The 21,303-nt window shown below is 34.5% G+C and overlaps 2 protein-coding genes across 2 annotated transcripts in view; one reads left to right on the top strand and one right to left on the bottom strand.

Annotated features, from left to right (window-relative positions):
• Positions 1-2,780, top strand: part of LOC119072913 (protein timeless) — a 36,234-nt gene extending 33,454 nt beyond the window's left edge. The window contains exons 17-18 of the mRNA XM_037178232.1: positions 669-842; positions 2,175-2,780. Coding sequence (XP_037034127.1) covers positions 669-842; positions 2,175-2,277 — 277 coding nt within the window. The 3' untranslated portion in view covers positions 2,278-2,780. The remainder of the gene's footprint in view (positions 1-668; positions 843-2,174) is intronic.
• A 4,162-nt stretch (positions 2,781-6,942) lies between these two features.
• LOC119072937 lies at positions 6,943-20,882 on the bottom strand. The gene is made up of 2 exons (XM_037178262.1): positions 20,818-20,882; positions 6,943-8,253 (listed from the first exon to the last, which is right to left on the bottom strand). The coding sequence occupies exons 1-2, from the start codon at positions 20,824-20,826 to the stop codon at positions 7,495-7,497; spliced, it is 768 nt and encodes a 255-aa protein (XP_037034157.1). The 5' UTR covers positions 20,827-20,882; the 3' UTR covers positions 6,943-7,494.
• Positions 20,883-21,303: the final 421 nt, after the last annotated feature.

Genomic DNA, 21,303 nt, shown 5'->3' with positions numbered 1-21,303 from the left:
AACGATGGTAGATTTCAGGCAAGAGTTGTAGCCCGAACGAAGTGAGCGCCTAAATGAAAAATATATGTCAAAACCAACGAAGTAAAATATTTTTGGAAATAACTTTATCTCCTTTAACTTGAAAGACATTGACAATTGTTATTTGTTTACCAAGGGAAGAAAATAGAAAATTCCAACAATAGTGCAATTCGCTCGAATTGAAATTTCCTATTCTTCCATAGGTGAAAACAACGTTTTTCATGTGTGTCTGGTGGGATTACCCGTTTTTCTCCACGAAACGAAAACATCTTCCATAACATTTTTGAAAACATAAACAAAGTGATCTGTCAGTTCGGGATGAATACGAGTTCTGCGGGTAAATAAGTATATTATGCGGGAAGAGAGAGAATGAATAAATTTCCAGAGTCATCCAAAAAACTAAATTTTCTCATGGCCTATTGAGTGGAGGAAATAAGGTTTATCACACCGCAAGCATGAAAAACGTCGTGTTCACCTCGTGGAAAATATAGGGCATTCCAACTCGATCGATTTAGGCACTATTGTTGGAATTTCATATTTTTTTCCCTTGGTAAACAAATCCCTATCGATCAGTCAGTTGATAAATTTTAGATCGATGTTTCTTATCTGTAAAAATTTAAAATATTTTATTTTCATTTCTAAATTTCCAGCTCATGTCCAACGATGACGGACTCATCCATTCAATCAACGACAAATAAATCATCCGGCCAAACATTACTAAAAGCGAAAAGTAGAGAAACATCGACAAAAAATAAGACAAAGAAAAAAATGCTGGACGTGTTGGAAGAGGAAGAAGATGAAAATGAGTACAATTTGGTAAACACGTAAGTTTCATCATTAGATTCTAACTCTAAGCTCTGATACATTTAAGTAACTTTTCATTGCTTTAGGTCTATGTCGCATATAGACGTAGACACAGTAAAAATTTGCTAAAAATTCAGAATGCTTCGTTACTGAGCTACACTCAAATCTGATGCATAGACATCACAGAACCTAATGAATGCCACTGTATAAGTTTGGCGATGAACCTTTTCAAACTTGAGCACGACTTTTATTCTCGAGCATTATACTGTCAGTCATCAGTGCTTTAAGTTGAAAATATGCCGAAAATGTTTAATCGACTCGATGCAGCCACTCGTCTAGAGCACAACTTTTGACCAGATTTATTAATTAATTTATCGAGATTTTAATTCGAAATCAGATTAGAAAATCGATCATTTTATGTCGATTAAATATTTAATTGAAAGTTTACATTTTGTGTCGTTCATAAATCGAATTGCAAAATAATTTCACAAATTTTTACTGGTTAAAATACAGATCGGTATTACGCAACCTGAACTGCATAGCAGAGCTTGAAATCAATCAACATTTTTTTCTCTCTCTCTCTCACTTCAATTCGATAATTTCAATATTGAAATCATTGCAAATAATTAATCGAAAAATATTTAAACATCGAACGTTTAATCCCAGTAGAATAGTCCGGGGTTCTTATGTCATCCTGCTCGATTAAGAACTTTTTTGATTTTTGACGACAGGATATGATTGGCCACTTCTAAATTGATTAGTGATTAGTACTTTCAGATCTAGTAGTCAGAGCTTGTACGTACAAAAGGAAGATACCGATATGAAGCACCCCCCTTCCCACAGACATTTTTTTTCTTAATAAAACGATAAATTATCTGAACTTTTCGAATATTATTTTTTATTTTAACCGAATGAATTACTAGAGCGAAGTGTCTTTGAATGATTCCCCACAATATGACTGTTCGTTAGCTTATATCAGTTTTTTTCGACTCCATTTTCTGGTACTGAGCCAGCCTTACAGATTCTAGTCCAATCATCAAAAAATATCCACTTTTGACGGAGACATTTCACTTTTAAGTTTTACACTAAAACCGGTTTTTACCGGTTCAAAACACCCAAGAAACAAACAAATGTAGTTCGGCCCCAATCAAATCCCGCCATCAAAAATCATAAAAGTTCTGAATCGAGCAGAGCCCTTTTTTCGACAAAAGAAACCAGACTATAATACCACCCGCGACAGAAACGTGTCAACCTATGAATTGATTCCATACCGCAACGTGAACGAACATTATTATACATCTCGTTTTACATGCATGTTATATAAAATGCGATAATTAAAATCGACTTTTCAGAACATCAATCAATTGTGAAACCGCATCGGTGCTATCAGATTCAACCCGAATATACGACCTTTATGTTAGCGACGAAGAGGATAATTTTGACCGCATCAATTAGGGATATGCTTTATCGATGTGAATTTGTTAAACGTACGGTCGTTTTATTAATTTTTTTTTTTTTAAATTGTTTGTCTTGACTACAGTTGAGCGCATTTATCAAAATATTGAAATTTGCGGCAGCTGTTTCTAAAATTGTGATTGTTTTACGTAGATTATGGTTATCATATAACTGTGACTTATTTTCGATAGCTTTTATGATCTCAACTGTCGGGCCACTAGAAAAATATTTACAAAATTGTGCTTTGATTTCTCTATTACCTACCTACCTACACAGCCTTAATGACAGATGATTTTAACACGTTCCGAACACTTTCAATTTTCATTTTTCCGATAGCTTTTTAGAGCTTTTTCGCAAAAAATTGAATGTAAAGTAGGGCGGCCCTTGGTTTTTCAGACTAATTTGAGCATTCGAATTTAACGGACACAATTTTGCGTGTTACCATATAAAAGCATATTAGACAGTTTGTGCAAATGACGCATTAATTTATAAGTTGGAAATTATAAGTCACATCTTCATACAAGAAGTTCTGAAAAGTTACTTAGAATTTCCAACTTATAAGTTGACTTATACGTCATTTGCGCAGACTATCTATTGTGCCACATTTATACGTATTTTCTTAGTGGATGTGTTCAAACTTAAGCTGGGAAATTTAGATTCTAAAAGTTTTATTGTGTCAATCAATGTCAATTGGGACGACCAAAAGCTTCTTTTTTGTGTCATGAAAGAATATGTTTGTGTGAGGCAAATGAAATGTAGTTTGTCACAGCTACTTCTTCCATTTTTTCTTTGGTGCTTATTAAGTTTGATCGAAATTTTAGAGGAAATATTCTACCAATCAAAAGAAATTCTTGAAAAATATGAGGACTGTTTCGCACATGTAAATGCTGCCACTTTCGTAAGCTGTTTTTGCTGTTTCCGTTTCACTGGTTTCTCTCATTTTGTAAGTTAATTTAAAATGACAATTGAGAGAAATGATGAAACTGAGAACAACAGTAAGAACAGCTTAGATACAAAAGTGGTAATGTTTACCTTGCAAAACAGTGTAATTGTGTTAACGAAGAAGTAATCGAAAATATTTTGAAACAAAAATGTATTTTTATAATGTAGTTAATCGTTAAACAAAAAGTTAATAGAATTAGTAGAGGAAAATGTCCAGCACAATGCATCATGAACAATGAAAATACCATTAAACATGTGCACCATGACGGTGTAAAAACTATAGAAAATGAAAAAAAATTAAAAAAATGAAAAAAAGAATAAAAAAATAAACTCGAGAAATAAAAACTGAAACTATAGCTACCTATAAGTCATTATAAACAAAGATTTTTGTGTTCTTACAATTAATTAGTATTTTTACATTTAATTTTATAAGAAAAAAATATTTTTTTTAAGAAAAGAAAAAGCAGAAAAAATCAGATTACGAATTGCATCTCCTTTGTGTCGTTCATAAATTATATTTTCAAAATTTTGATGTAAAGGACATAGTTTATAGTAACAATTATTGAGTAGACAGAACATCTAAATTGTACTTTGTGTGTAATAATTTAAATAAATTCGTCATTCTAATAACTGCAATGAAATAACAAAAAAAAATGTTTTAATAGAGCTTCCAAACCAATGCAATCGAATTCCCTAGGGTGGAAAATGGCTTATTACACACCTAGGGAAAACAAGAAAATGAGTTTATGTTGCAAAAGCATGTAAAAATCGATTACACAACTCGGGATAAAAATGAAAAGTCTCGTTTTAGTGTGTTTATTGACATCGGCTTCGTCTCGCATCAACAACATTCTCACGAAAACTCCACTTTTCTACTTTTTATAACTATTGCATTATTCCATATATGTGACAGTTGGAATAAAAAGTCGGTATATTCCACCTGTCAAAGTGACGTTTTAAACGTCAAACCAAAAAAAATTAGGCAAATAATTACAAAATCGTTTATTTTTCTATAAGTCGCTTCCACTGATAGAATTGAGGAAAATTAGGCGACTTCTTAACTATTTGGCAGAAAATTTTTGGTTTGACGTTTAAAACGTACGTCACTTTGACAGATGGAATATACCGACTCTTGATCCCAACTGTCACATATAATAAATATGGAGAGGTTTGGACAAGTTTGGGGATTTTAATTTTAATGAGTGTGTCATTTGCAGCTCGACCCGAAGACGAGCGATGTAACCACACAATCATTTACACACCGAGAAAAAACGTTGGGAACTAGATATACAAGTTATACAAGATACTCTTGCCCCCAGCTTGGACCTCAAAATCCACACACGTAATAGTTGTTTATGACTTCGAATGCGAAGTACCTTTTTAGTCTCTAGATGTGTGCCGCAGGCCGTGTGTCATAATACACATCGTGAGCCTAATCAAGTATTTTGCACCGAGATTCATACAACGTTTTATGCAACATAGGGATATTAAGTTCGCAGTTTTTGAACATTATGATCTCGAGTTGCATAAAATAGTTTTCGCAACAAGTGACGAAAAGTAGGACTTTCCTTTGCCTTTATTGCGAAATACGTTGTATATAACTAGATGATAAATGCTTTTCTTGGCACACGATGTGTATTGTCACATTTGGCCTACGGCCTCGAGTGACAATCTACACATCTAATGCCTAAAAAAGCATTTATCACTCTGTTGTATAAATAACTCAATGGTGACTCAAGAAACATTTTTCTGGCTAGAGCCCATTTAGGGTATAGACACAAGTTTGAAAATTAGAGATTATATTCGATACTTCTGGCTGCTGACATGGAGCGGAAAATCTGTTCTTATCATAAGCACGTAAGGAAATACTTATTTTCGTAACGTATGCTAAAAGGAGAGAGAGAGGTTTCCAGCACGAGACGGAGGCGAGTTCTGGAATTGAATTCGCTAAAAGAATCCTTTAAGCATGAGTTAGATACAACATTTTTCCTAAACGATGTAGGAAATACGTGACGAAGATAATATAAAAATAAAATCTTCTTGCTAACACGTTAGTAAATGGGGTGTTGCTGATACGAGCGAAGCGAGCGCAAAACAACACCCTTTCACTAACTAGTTACCAAAATAGCTTATTGGTACTACAGTGCATAAAAGTGCATAAAACTGCGTAAATGTGAACCAATGTTTGCTTACATACCGAAAGCACAGTTTGGAACGTAAGAAATGGAAACTGATAAAACACTGGCCAACGGCGAGCTAGAAGTTTCGGTATTTTTTACGAAAATAGTTAATATAGGATGTATTGCTAAACTCATCTTCGAATCGTATTTCATCCATCTATCTTACATCCAATTCAATAAATGTACGTCATTACTTGAAACGAACAAGTAGTCGCAAAAAATCGTAAAGGGAAACTTTTTCCTTTTGCAAGCATCAGAGCTTTGAAGTCCTATTCATGCGCTGCATCATACGAAAAAAAACATAGCTAACGCCGACCCGTACGAAACACCTATTCGTATCAAAAGCCTCTTCATTTCTCTTACTTCATTTTCTTCTCTGCTGAAAAGCTATTCGCGCTTTACATTATCCACTCTTTGCCTTGCAAATAAATTGCCGGAGGCAATACAGACAGCCCCGTACGAAGTCAAATTTCATAAATTCCTATTTAAACAGCTATATACCGCTATATTTACCTATATTTTCCTATAAATAAACATTTCACAAATGAATTTGCTATTATATAGCTCTACATGCCTGCATATAGCTCAATATAGCTGTATATAGATATATATAGAAGTCCACATATGGGATTCCTAAAACCCCCCACACATAACCAATTACTTCTCTGTTAACAAAAACTATCTAAGTACAAATTTTCCCACTTTATATCGTTTTACTAAAATCCAATATGGCCGCCGGCAGCCATTTTGTTAGGAGACCGGAAATAGTACCGACGCTTTACATTCGTTAATACCTTTCCAACAAAAAAAAATTCATGAAATTCGGTCAAAATTTACTCGAGATATTGACAAAATACTCCATGTTCACTGTACGGCCGAGTAGCCAGATAAGAGCTCACTCCAAGAGACCTAGCTCACGCTCCGGAGAACATAATTTCAAAACTTTTTTTTCCCTGATTGGTACGGTCAATACCTATCTAATAAAGCTAAAACGAACGAAATATGTTGAAATTTGGCCGACCTACAAGCAAAAACTGCTTGCCGCCCTGTGCCTGTTCCACACCAAGGGGTCTAACTCACGAGTCGGTCATCCGATTTCCATAAACTTTTTTTTTGTCGAATACCTTTTATTTGACGTATCACTTACAAGTTTAACGTTTAAATGTCCGGAGATATCTTCGAAAAACCGTAAAGCACTTATTGGGCCACAGCTCGGGAGGGGTCGATCCAAAATCACTCATCTTCGAACTTAGCCTGTCTTTTGACATTACCAAACGGGAAAAAAAAGAATTTTCAAAATCGGATGCGTTTTACTCAAGTTATCGTGCAGACAAACAGACGGACAGACAGACGGACATTTTTTTTCGCGGATTTGGCATCTCTAGACAACCACAATAGGTTTCCCCTTACTCAGGGAGTCCAATTCGACGTGTTACAAACGTATGCGTAAACAAACCTATAAGACCCCAGTACTTCGTACGGGTCTAAAAACTTATGAGACACTGATGAGGCTTAGCTTATGGGAATGAGGAAAAATGCATTGTTAGTGATTTTTAGTGCTTTTATTGTGGCTAAAGACAAGTTTTCATAATTACAACACTTAACACACTCCCTCTCGGCTCATAACCAGTTCATATTGAATTTTAATATTTTCACAGAGATCTTTACAAATGTGTAACATTCTGTGTTTGTCTGTCTTATGTACTTGTCGTAATTAATTTAATTCCATAATAATTCAAAAAAACGAAATTATAAAGTAAACATCACATAAATTTGGCTTTTCTCTCTCTCGATTGATAATGTACAAAAATGTTCAAAACTTAGCTGATTCACTCGCAGTAAGGAGTTTATTGAACTCTCTGCTTCTAATAGTAAAACTAACGTCTCACTTCCTGATTCTCATCCAAAAATCCAATTAGACTTCGACGCACAAGCAAAGCAATTTGTTTTTATTTTTACAGCGCACAAAATATTGTGTAAACTTAAAGACTAGTCAGAATAAAACTACTGATAGAAATGCAATGGATGTCTAAAGTTTAAATCTAAACAGAAACGTAAAAATATATAGGAACAGGATAATAAGGAAACAAACTCGTTATCTAGGTGTATGGCCAAAGCTAAGCGGTCCAGCTGCTGGACTCTGTCGATTTCGTACACTCTGAATCGCATCTACTCGCTGCTGATCGTTGATGTAGCCCAGAGAACCAGATCCCAGATAAATAGCTCCGTTGGGCAATCGAATGTAGCCCAACGAACCCGATCCTAAGGCAATCGCACCTGTGCTGGGAGAAGCATTAGCGTTCGTCGGCAACGGTATTGAATTGATTAGGGTCTGGGTCTGCGGAAATCCAAGATTCTCTCGATTCGTCTGAGCAACATTTAAATTGGATGGAATGTACGGCTTAAAACCATGGCCAGTATACGGATTGTTTATGAACGAATCCAACGAATTGTCATCGTCGTGGTCCTCCACAACAAGGTATTGTTTCAGAACGCGTCCATCAACGACATAGGCCAATTGTCCAATATTCGGTACGAAAGTATTTAGCACTGGTGGACCAAATTTTCCGTATGTGTATGACCGACCGAAAGCGTTTAGTGTTGGATGCTGTGAGGGCGCAAAGTTTGAAATAGATGGATGTTGTGTTTCCGGATAGATAGAATTGAAATCGATGGATGTTGGTTCGGTTGGTGAAGTGTAAGTCAAATGGTCGATAGATGATTTTGGTGGGCCATGACGAATTATATGACTGAAGTATGATCGGTATGGTGGAAGTTCGAGATGATTATAAAGCCCGTTGATTGGATAGAGGGAACAGATACTGAAGAGGAGGAAGATGTAGTGCTGATAGTTCTGAAATTAAAAAATTTGGGAAAAAATGTAAATCGATTCTAGTGGCTTCTTTAGTCATAAAATATATGGAAAGCCTATCAATATGCATACATTCATTCATCGGACAATAAAACTATAGTAGATTAGTCATACTCTCTTTACATGTACACCTCTGTCGAATTATAAACAAAATGTACGACATACATTGTACATGCGTCGAAAAGTATATGAAAGTTAAATAACTGTATCGTTTTATCACCAAACATGCTAAGCTAACTTGTGTGAGCATTTGAAGGTCTCGTGCTTCATTTACTATTGGACAACAATTGTACTTTTCATTTGTTCTTGCACAATCAAGGAAAATGTTCCGGTAAATAGAAATAGAAAATTTCCTTCCACAAATCCTCGTGAATGAGAAAGACTATCCCAACTGTTGGACTGTCCTTTCTTTTCAAAATTTAACGATGTGAATGAATGTCATGAATAAGCGGGAAATCTATAATAAAATCAAAGCAAAATAAAATGATCGAGTCTGGTTTTTGACAATTGAAATTCAATCATTCGATCATTTTATTTTGCTTTCATTTTATAAAGTTTAATGTTGGTTTGTTTGTCTCTCTATAGAAACCCAGAAGGACAGTCCAAGAGACTTGAAACTTGGCATACAGATAAAGAAAGAAGTAAGAAAAAGTTAGGACAAACGCGTGAAATTTTGTTCATTTTCATGTGGATGCTTTCCTTGAACAGTGAAACATTTTTGTAACGCGTGAAAATTTTTGACGCTTGAAAATACTTTGGGAAGAATTTTTTTTGACGCATTGAAAATATTTTTAACGCGTGAAAATAGTGTTGAGAGAAAGTAATCCCGGGCAAAGCCGGGTACTCCACTACTGCAAAATAAAAGAATCAGTTCTAGGCTCGCTTAATTGTCAGTTCTTTCAACTGTTAGCCTCTACTTCTTCCACATACATTACCAACAGTACGGTAAGGACAGACATATTTACGTTTATTTGTAGCAACGTGTAGTGGATATCATATGTGGAATGAATCACATAAGTTGAATTGAAATTGCACATCCTTGTGATCTTCAAACTGTAAGCGTATTCTGTTCTATCTTCGATAACATCCACATCTTACGAGCCCACAAATGACGCTCACCAATTACATTTTATTTATGTCTATCCAACTCTTTATGCTTTGCAAATAACAAACAATTTATTTTGTGTCTAAGAACTAATTAACATTTTGACTGTTAAATTCGACGATGAAGGGCAAAAAATAGTGAGAAAAAAACTGATGTTACGCAACAGAGTAATTATATTTGCCAAAAGAAAGTTTTGGTGTTTTCGGTTTTTTCATCCATTTATTCAATCAAAAAAAAACTTCATTACACAAAGTGATATGTGTACTCATATGAATGGGTGATTTGATACAGATGAAAAGACGCCAATAAAAAAGCATCACTTTCAATTACGAAGATATCAAATGAACGAAGAAAAAATAAAATAAAATAAAAAATACCAAGCCGGCTTATGGTTTCTTTTTATGCTTAATTGGAATTCCAACGATTAACGTCAATTTCGTACTTACCAGATCTTTATCGTAAGAACTATGACCGTCGATGGAAATAGAGAAGAGAAAGATTTAGCATTTTTTGTTGTGACAAATACAAAGCAAAGAAAAAAAATCGTTGACATCAACTGAATGTCAGACTACGTAGAGATTTGAATGAACGATGTTATGGTAACGGAAAGGTAATTGAAGGAAGTGTTAGAAATTTGTTACATCTTATGTTTTGATGTAATTTTTAATGATGAACGATTCGATAGTGGTGGAATGTAAAATCTTTATCATTGTCAAAGTGGACGGAGTGGAAGTGGACCTTGCTGGTATATTTGATTTAATTTGGCAAATTTGTCAGTTAAATAAATGTTTGTCAGTCAGGGCCGGACTGGTTCGGAAAAGTCCCTCAGGTGCTACGTGTAACTAATTCGTAAAACGTCCGAAAATTGTACAAAAAATCAAAAGCCCTTCAGGAATCGCCCGAATTCACAGTGAGGGATTCTTTTGAATTTCGACCGACCGAAATCGGCGCTATTTTTTCCGGGACTTTTTTATATATGTCTAGTTAGGCCTTGGTGCCTAGGCCCCAAAACCAGTCTCAGACATTTTGGATCTTCCATACCTGGCTGGTTGTAAGTGGCCAAAAGTCGAAAAATGAGGTTTCGTAGTTCGGATTTCATTTCAGTAAGGTGGCGAGGACACGGGCGTGTATGGGTTCGTTGGAAAGCTGAGGTCAAGTACTCCTAGGGCAAGTATTAACTTCATAAAATTTGATGATAATCGGCCGAAAATATGACTTCCGGAAAATTTCTCAGAATCGATGGAACCTCCGTGAACTTTGATGAGAGCTGTGACCTCACTAATGCAATTATTTGATTAAATTATTACTTATTATGAATGTGGAAGGCCTCAGCTTTACACCGATATCCATATTTAGTAGTTTGGTACGTGACTACGTAACAGATGAAAACTGTGTGTTTCACTCCGCCAAACTAGTAAATATGCGTATCGCTGTAAAGCTGAGGCCTTCCACATTCATAATAAGTAATAATTTAATCAAATAATTGCATTAGTGAGGTCACAGCTCTCATCAAAGTTCACGGAGGTTCCATCGATTCTGAGAAATTTTCCAGAAGTCATATTTTCGGCCGATTATCAGCAAATTTTATGAAGTTAATACTTGCCCCAGGAGTACTTGACCTCAGCTTTCCAACGAACCCATACACGCCCGTGTCCTCGCCACCTTACTGAAATGAAATCCGAACTACGAAGCCTAATTTTTCGACTTTTGGCCACTTACAACCAGCCAGGTATGGAAGATCAAAAATATCTGAGACTGGTTTTGGGGCCTAGGCACCAAGGTCTAACTAGGCATATATAAAAAAGTCCCGGAAAAAATAGCGCCGATTTCGGTCAGTCGAAATTCAAAAGAATCCCTCAGTATGTTGTTGATTGCTAGCGTTAACTTAAAGTGTCGTTGTTACAATATGCTAATCATATGTTATCGACAGCATCGATCGAAATGAGTCACCTATGAGTAATGCGTAATTTATGTTTAAAAAAACGAAGTACAAGATTTATGAAACACTATTCAAAACTTTGTGCAACCGAAGTAATAGATTTCATGATTACATCACAATACACTTCTCATACCAAAAAGTTGCAATTTTCCGTTCCTTATACTTCTAATAAGAGTCTCCTAATATGTCCGTACACATGACCTGCTCTTCCGAATGTGTGTTCTTCGTAGATCCTGATTTTCCTTTATACTTGTCGTGCTGTTGAGGTATAACAATTTACAAACAATTATGTTGCTTGACAAGGCCTGTGAAGCGAAAGTGAGTTTTAATGTTAGTGTCATACATGTAATGACTCACTTTCGGAGGGTGCTGCAAGTAAAATCCTGCATTTTATTTGTCAATTAAATTTGATTTAAAGATTGGACACGAAGTAGGGGCGCCAGTAATCTTCTACTCGTCGACAGAAGCGATGTTCTAAACTTCTTTTTAATAGAACTAATATCATATTCAGACCTGACAAGGACAACAAAAATAGCCGATAATATCCAGATGGAAATGAAGTAAAAGATTTAGTGTCACCACTAGGTGATACTCCAAACAAAAGAAGTAACAGATTCAATGATTATAATGGACAAACGATTTCCGGTTGTAAACTACATACATCTGATGTCCCTAGGCATCTAGTTTAGGTTCACATTTTTTAGGTCTTTTTTCTTCTAGAAAAAATACCCTATTATGGCCAGTTTGTCTGTCTGTCTGTCTGTCCGTCTGTCTGTTCCAAAAATTTGGTAGTTTTGGTAGCTCTCAGTCGGTAGTTGCTATTTTTGGTAGTTGGTAGTTTCGAGCTGGATTGACATTCAAAATTGCAAAGCCACCATGAGCATATCGACACCAGGCAAATAATAATTACTTGTTATCTGATCACCGATAGCTCACAGTTAACTTTGCAATTCGAAAATTTGGTAGTTGGTAGTTGGACTACCAAGGCTTTAATTGACTACCAAACGTAATTTTTGGGGAAGAGATGTTTACTATTCGAGAACTACGCACCGACTGACGAAATTATTCTACATGCTCGGCTATTTATAAATCGGAAATTTGGTAGTCGGTAGCTTTGGTAGTTATGGTAGTTGCGAGATGGATTGACATTCAAAATTGCAAAGCCACCTTGAGCATATCGACACCAGGCAAATAATAATTATTTGTTTTCTGATCACCGATAGCTCACAGTTAACATTGCAATTCGAACATTTGGTAGTTGGTAGTTGGACTACCAAGGCTTTAATTGACTACCAAACGTAATTTTTGGGGAAGAGATGTTTACTATTCGAGAACTACGCACCGACTGACGAAATTATTCTACATGCTCGGCTATTTATAAATCGAAAATTTGGTAGTCGGTAGCTTTGGTAGTTGGTAGTTTCGAGCTGGATTGACATTCAAAATTGCAAAGCCACCATGAGCATATCAACACCAGGCAAATAATAATTATTTGTTATCTGATCACCGATAGCTCACAGTTAACATAGCAATTCGAAAATTTGGTAGTTGGACTACCAAGGCTATAATTGACTACCAAACGTAATTTTTGGGGAAGAGATGTTTACTATTCGAGAACTACGCATCGACTGACGAAATTATTCTACATGCTCGGCTATTTATAAATCGGAAATTTGGTAGTCGGTAGCTTTGGTAGTTTTGGTAGTTGCGAGCTGGATTGACATTCAAAATTGCAAAGCTACAGTGAGCATATCAACACCAGGCAAATAATAATTATTTGTGATCTGATAACCGATAGCTCAGAGTTGACACTGCAATTCAAAAATTTGGTAGTTGGTAGCTGAGTTATAATTGACTACTGAACGTAGAGGGAAAGATGTTTTCGAATAGTAACTACGCACCGACTGACAAAAATATTTTAACTGCTCGCCTATTTAAAGTTTAATTTATGATAGTTGACTACCAAACTGGTAGTTGAATTCCAAATTAGTAAAACGTAAGTGGAGATGTTTACTCTTCAACAGCTGGATATCGACTGATGAAGCTATTCTTCCGCCTTGCCCACAAAAAAAGAAAAAAGACCTCACCAGGCTTTAGCCGGTCTATTCTTGTTTTTTAGTTGAACTGCAACACCTTTTGAATACGAAATCAGTGCATTGAAAATAAGTTTCCATTTTTTGTTTAGTGAAAAGTATAAAAATTCTAAAAATAAGCAACCGATCGAACGCGTCTCTTGTGTTTTTCTATTATTTGTTTTACGAGCATTTACAACCAACAAGATTTTCAACATTATAAGAAGTCGTAAGTAATGTAACGTCCAAATGGCCATTAAAATGACCAAAGTATCGAGCTAATAAATTTTGATTTGTTCGCGTTCCGTACGTAAAACGTGCCTGAATGAATGTTGACTCATGTAGTCACCATAGGTAGTCAATTCAACTCAACATACATGTTGCGTTATACATTTAGGTTCACAAATAATTACGTGTATATTTTACGCAAAACATGTATTATCATTGCGATTATGTGACCCAATGCGAGATGATTTAACATATCAAATTGCCTTCGGGCAGTCGAAAAAGCACATTTCATACTTTGGGACTCACGTATGTAGACGATTTTACATTAGAGACCAAAATGTAAAGTACTGAATGCATAAAATATGGGTAATGGAATTGTAAATGAAAATGAACTGGCGTTCGGAGTTATTTTTATTGAAAAAAAGAAAGAAGTTAACTATCGGTTATAACAAGACTTGACTGGACCGGTCACCGACCGGCATGGATATTATAAATGTTGGAACATTTTGTATTAAATGGAAAACTACGGCAATCAATCATTGTTGTTAAAATAAGGAAATCAAAACAGAATAAATTAATATTCATCAGAATTGACTAATTATTATGTAATACACTAATACACACACATTCACGCATGCCACTAAGTGCAACGGGTTTTCTGTTCATTACATCGATCGAGTTTGTAGGGAACCCAATTTTCATTATTGATTTGGACATTTAATCCAGACTGGAAATAATTGTTCCGTCATGATTCTGTTCAATCAGTTCATAGGGCATGGCATGACAGATGGTCTCCACGATCACCTGATGGTGACGGTGACAATAACTTATTTGAAACCTTTTCACCTCTAAAAGGAGCACGATGACAATAATTGCAAGAAATTTTCTTTTTTTTTACATAAAATAAATCGTGACCAAAGTTTGCAGTTCCTCGCTGGGACAAGTGTAACAATCACAGCAAATGTACCTACGAAACGAATTGTCGAATATTTACAAAACTAGTTAACCTGTCACATCTGTTATCGATAACGACGACATAAATAATGCCAAGATCAGGATAATATATAGTAAAATGCATGTTAAAAAATTGAAGTACAAGATTTGAAATTAACCGATTAAACTGTTACAGACGGCTGTCATCTGTTATCGACAACGACAGCAATAATAAACGACAAGCTCTGACTAATTGGGTCTAATATTGCAAAAAGCATGTTAAAACAAATGAAGTAAAAGATTTCTGAAATTAATCTCTGAAAATCTTCGATCAAATGAAGTAATAGATCAGATAGTAAAACTGTAAATATGCTTGCCGTCAGTGACAGGTAAAAAATATTTTGATCGATGGAAGTAATAGACGCGATAATAATACTGGGCATATGCTTGCCGTCTGTAACAGGTTAATCAGAGGTGGAGCCGTAAACATGAATTTTCAACTTTACACAAGAACTAAAATACTAGATTACATACTTGTGCGGAAAATCGGACTCGTGTGGTTGACTCCAGACTTTTCAAAACAACGATTTCCGCTCAATTATGTGGTTTATTTTATCTCTTACAGTTTGTTCAAAAATGAAATGCACAGTTTTTAGTATTTCGAGACATTTCAAAATTGCAATCTGTCAGATAGTAAAGGATGCATTTAATTAACCGGCGCATTAACAGATTTGAAATTTGAATGGTTTTTTTCCACAGCTACAGATTTTTGCATGTTAAGTTTCTTACATTTTTTGCAAATAGCATTTTAATAGTAGGAAACTTAGATTTCGTAGGAAGAATTCGCGGACGGAAAAATGTAAATTTATTTTGAGTCTGAGTATTGTTCTACACACGGAAAAAAAAAGAAATATTCAATACCAATTTAATGTAAAAAATTGGTATCGAATATATAAATATTTGTGGCGAATATATTAGATAAACATTTGTAGCAAATAATTAACTATATTCGTTACAAATATATAAATATTTATCCGAAATATATTTAATTATTTGCCACAAATATTTTTTTAATAATTCGTCATAAATATTTAAATATATTTGTAACAAATATTTACATATTTGCTACAAATATTTATATATTTGTAACGAATATATTTTGAAATAATTTGTCACAAATAATTAAATATAATTGTGACAAGCAAATTACCTGAAATTTTGTGACAAATATAAATATATTTGTCACAACTATAAATATATTTCTAGCAAACAATTCTTTCCAAATCTTTTTTTTCCGTGCATCTATGATTTCTCTTAGATCGTGTTTCTATTCAAACAAATCGATGGTCTTTGAATATTCAAATCTGTAGAAAGACCGTCTGCTTCATACATTTAGCAAATTTTTTACAAGAAGTTTTATCGGCACTTGAAGTGACGATATTGGAAACACGAATAAGCATCAGGGAAAAAAAATTTGTCAACAATTATTTTCTACAAATATATAAATATTTGGCACAAATATGTAAATATTTGTAACAAATAAATTCGCAATTTATTTGTGACAAATATACAAAATATAAAATAATTTTAAATTATTTGTTATAAATATTTTAAATATTTGTGACAAATAAATTCCAAATTTATTGTGACAAATATTTAAATTATTTGTGACACATATTTTATAAATTTGCAACAAATATTTCAAATATTTATGAGAAATAAATTCAAAATTATTTGTCATAAATATTTAAAAAAAATTGTGACAAATAATTTAAAATATTTGTCACAAATAATTTTGAATTTATTTCTCATAAATATTTGAAATATTTGTGACAAATATTTAAATATTCGAACCAAATTTCCAACATTAAATTTGCTTCGAATAATTGAATTTTTTTCCGTGATGATTTTTTGCTGCTAATTGAAGTTGAACAGTTAGCCGCTGTATACAACGCCATCGATTTCTTTGAATAAAGACACGATCTAAGAGAAATTATAGATGTAGAACAATACTCAGACTAAAAATAAATTTACATTTTTCCGTTCGCAAATTCTTCTGACGAAATCTAAGTTTCCTACTATTAAAATGCTATTTGCAAAAAATGTTAGAAACTTAACATGTAAAAATCTGTAGCTGTGGAAAAAACCATTCAAATTTCAAATCTGTTAATGCGCCGGTTAATTAAACGCATCCTTTACTATCTGACAGATTGAAATTTTGAAATGTCTCGAAATACTAAAAACTGTGCATTTCATTTTTGAACAAACTGTAGGTGCGGTGAAAGTGAATTTTTCTTTTGCGGGCCCCCTGCGAAAAATGAATTTTTGCAGCACATAGGAGGTACAATAAGATACCCTTTACACCCGCAGATTTTACTTCGAATGTTGCGAAAATAATTCATTACATGAGGTAAACAATTTTTGATAAAAGCAAGAATAGTCGGTAACTGTCTTCGATAGACGAGGTATACAGCTGCACTTGCCGAAGCAGGTCGTCAAAAACACACGAGTCATAAAATTGTTTCCGAATTAATGAATTACTCAGCAGCATCCAATGTATCCAATACATTCCAATGTTGAATTTCACATAAAATTTTACGATAAATCAACCGAAAAAATTCCACATGTAAATCGAAATCTTGTGTGGCATATTGCTATGTTATGCTATGTTATGTCCAAGTCCAACTTTTTATGGGATATATTTACATAGAATTCCATGAAATTTCGAAGGCCTTAACATGTAAAATCCTACACAAAAGTCGGGATACAAATTGAATGTCATGTTTTCTTGTGTTTATTGACATCGGATTCGCCTCGGATAAACAAAACTCATTAAAACAAGGCATCAGAACAGTCGGAGCGTTTGCTGCGACTTAGCCCCGTACGACCCGTAATCCTATTTCGTCCGTAACCATAATACGTCCGTAGCCGTAATACGCCCGGAACCCTAATACGTCTACAACCCTCTAATGCGTCTGTTACCAAAATGCAAGTCAAGTTGGGCATTGTCAAATTTACTGAAAGTGTTCATTTTTAAAATTGCGCATAGCGCAATTACGAAGGCCCGTACGAAGTACCTCTCAAATAAAACCAACAATTTACGACATTATTTTAGAAACCCAAAATTTTTTGCCAACTTTCCATTGGGTATTCAATTACCTCTCAAATGAAACAAAAACTAACAAAATCGGTTGAAATTTACTCGATTTATGTGCAAAAAACACTTAGGGCCGAGTAGCGGCCTTAGTCCAAGGGCCCAAATTTGAACCTTTTTTTGCCATCATTCTATTCGGCATTCAATTATCTCTCAAACGAAACAAAAACTAACAAAATCGGATGAGATTTACTCGATTTATGTGCAAAAAACACTTAGGGCCGAGTAACGACCTTTGAGCCCTCCCAACGAGCCCGCGTTGCATCTTACCCAAAAACAATGTTCAGCAACTTTGTTCTACTCGTCAATACCTTTCATTTGATATACCACAAGCAGCTATTGCGTGCGTATTTCGGTAGATATCGTCGAAAGACTAAAAAACACCTATAGGGCTCTAGCTCTGGAAGGGCCGACCCTAACATGCCCATTTTCGAACTTGACCTTTCTTTTGTCGATACCAATCGGGGAAAAAAAGAATTTTGAAAAAAGGTTGTGATTTACTCAAGCTAGAGGGGTCACTGACAGACGGACAGACGGACATTTTTTTTTATTGCGGATTCGTTATCTATGAACATAGACAATTGCTTTGCCCTTACCGTCTGCTTCCAATTCAACATGTTACAAACGGCATATTAATCTTATAAGCCCCCAGTACTTCGTACGGGGCTAAAAATATTGAAAGTTTAAGAAAGGAAGGAAATAAAATTCTATTTAAATTACACCTTTTATCGAGAGGTGTCGCACTTCTATTTAATCAAAAAAAAATTCTTTAGTTTTATTGAAACCCACCTAAAAAATTGGTAAACTAATTTCGAAGATTAGAATTGCACGATTGGTGTTTAAGTACTCGTGAGATTATAGAAAAAGTTTTTTTATGTTAAAAATTGTATTAAATTTATTTTACACCAAAAACTCATAAAATTGGAATTTTACGCTTTTTAACGTAGTACGTAGTTCGATCAAAATCAAAATCTTCTTAGCGAGCTTCTTCTTAAACGATTCGTTTGCACAAATATTTGCAGACAAATTCAATGTACCCAGTGGTACTTCAGCGAAAAGTTTTCGATACGATTCTGTTCAACATGGGTTAATTGATTGTCCGACAGACACAGTTCAAGTCAATTTGTTCGACTGAAACTGTTTGCTGGAATATTATTCGAATTTAGGTACAAATCACTTAAATGGGAATATTCAGCGAACGCTCCACCTTATAGGTCGACATTTCCGATTCATCGAAAATGCTTCTTTCACATTCGGAAAATGTTCGATCAAATGACTGGGAAAAACCAAATTCGCGAATATTTTGATTATATCCACGTTATGTGCTGGTCTGTTTAATGAATACCATCGACTATAGCCAAATCATTTTCACTTTCAATTATCTTATTATCCAATTGACATCCGTGAGTTTGTCCCTGATAGACGTACGTGAAAATGCATAATATAAACTGATTTAACGAACTTTGAGGCACCCTAATTAATCCGGGAAATGAATTTACATTCACTAGAACTGAAAACTTTAGTTAAACTTAGAAATTCTTTTGGCTGGAACCTCAACATTTCGGGTATTTTATATGTTTTATTATGCGTCCAGTTCTTCACTGAACCGAACAACACATCTCAACCAATAAGGTACAATAAAACTTTATTGAATTTTTTGTCTAAATTATGTTGAACGGAAGAACACTCTGAAATAAATCCTCTTTTTAACATAAATGATGAGTGTGACGCGTGTCTCTTCCTCTATTTTTGATGTAGATTGATGGTGTTCGAAACGACATATCAATCGATTTTAACATTTTGTGTGGAAAAAATTTTATTTAGCGTTTCTTCAACAAAACGTTGCCCCTAAGTGCGTGACGACATTTGGGAACAGCATCACTAAATACCTACATTTTGCATGTAACGTGTACATAATTAATGAACTAGACTTTAAAGCAAAATAATGGCAATACAGACGTAATAGCAAAGAATCTGTTTGTCTTCGCTTTGCTCTGTTTGTATATTGCTACCTCGATATTCTAGGGCAATGATTCTTTTCTCCACTGGGTTCTCCCATCATAAGATCACATCCTTAAATGACTAATCATCTGTTATCGACAGCAACAACGGAACGCAACAGAAATAACCAATGACATCCGATTAAATGTGTGTTAAATCGAATGAAGTAATAGATTTATGCAACTGAACCAGAATATTCTATGTATCAAACACTAAGCGATTCTTTGAAGAAAAGGAAATGACAAATTTAATTATTTAATTGTCATATATGGTGATGCACTTAATTGTAATTGAGATCGTCGTCGAAATACACAGATTGAGAATCATACGTAAAAAAAAGTAATCTTTTAGTAACAAAGACTTTGAGGTAACCTGATTTGCTATGTGACTGAATGGCAAACAGGGACCTGCTAGCTTGTTTTGTTATGTCAGTGGAGGACTAAAATAAAGTTCTCTTATAAAAATAGTCTTTGAAAATTCTACAAATTCTTTTTGATGAAAGAGGAACACTACATACAAATCAAATGCATTCCACGTTTATCTCCATCGGAGTAAGCCCCAGTAAATTTCTAGCTGAAGGAATTATATTAAGTTACGAAAATATTGAAATAATCGTCTAAAAGATGGTTTTCTTGGCCTTCAGCTCTGACTGATGGTATTACACTGACCGATTCTACTACTTCGTTTGTTCAAAGTATTTTCAACAGATGAAAAGTTTCGTTATAACAGATCACATAAGCAATTGTTCTACGTTGATTTTTGTCGTATTTGCCGGTATAGGCGCCCGAAATTACAAAAAATTAGGAAATTAACCGTCCAATGCATGTGTTCCGAGAGTTGAAATAAATTTGACCATTTGTTGCAAATTGCAACTTGCAATCAGTAAAACATTTCAAGAAAATGTAAGAAATTACACTATCATACACATAGAACTTAGTGAACCGACAATCCGGCTAAAGAATCATCTAACATTTTGATCATCACTGATATCCGAGTGAGCCAACCCATTTGTCTTAATTTTAATTTAATCATTCATTCAATCACCATTATTATCACTCTGTTAAACAACACCAAATTATACCAAATTTAGCCAATAATTTATTTTCAACTTTACCCGAAACATGATCTAATTTTCTTAGAAGATATATTGATGATCGAGGAGTAAATTTGCACTAAGATACATCACAAAATAGCAAAACACTTTATATATTTTGTTGCGGACACCGGTAATAGAGAAAGAAATTGAACAGCAACATGCGAGTAAAGGTTTTACGAATCAAAGTCGCTAACAGCTGGATCACCTTTCATTTTATCGAAGAATTTACGTACAACAATCTGTGATGTTTAACCTGTTACAGACGGCTGTCATCTGTTATCGACAACGGCAGCAACAATAAACGACAAGCTCTGACTCATGAGGTGTTATATAGCAAAAAATATGTTCAAAACAAACGAAGTAAAAGATTTCTGAAATCAACATCTGAATATCTTCGATCAAATGAAGTAGTAGATTGTATAGCCCAACTGTTAATATGCTTGTCGTCTGTAACAGGTTAATCGGTTGCTACTGTTCGGCTGTGATAATTTTGTGCACATTTAT

The sequence above is a fragment of the Bradysia coprophila genome (genome assembly GCF_014529535.1).
Source record: "Bradysia coprophila strain Holo2 chromosome IV unlocalized genomic scaffold, BU_Bcop_v1 contig_84, whole genome shotgun sequence".
Lineage (NCBI taxonomy): Eukaryota > Metazoa > Arthropoda > Insecta > Diptera > Sciaridae > Bradysia > Bradysia coprophila.
The sequence above is the reverse complement of the archived record's forward strand: the minus strand, read 5'-3'. Positions and strand labels throughout refer to the sequence as shown.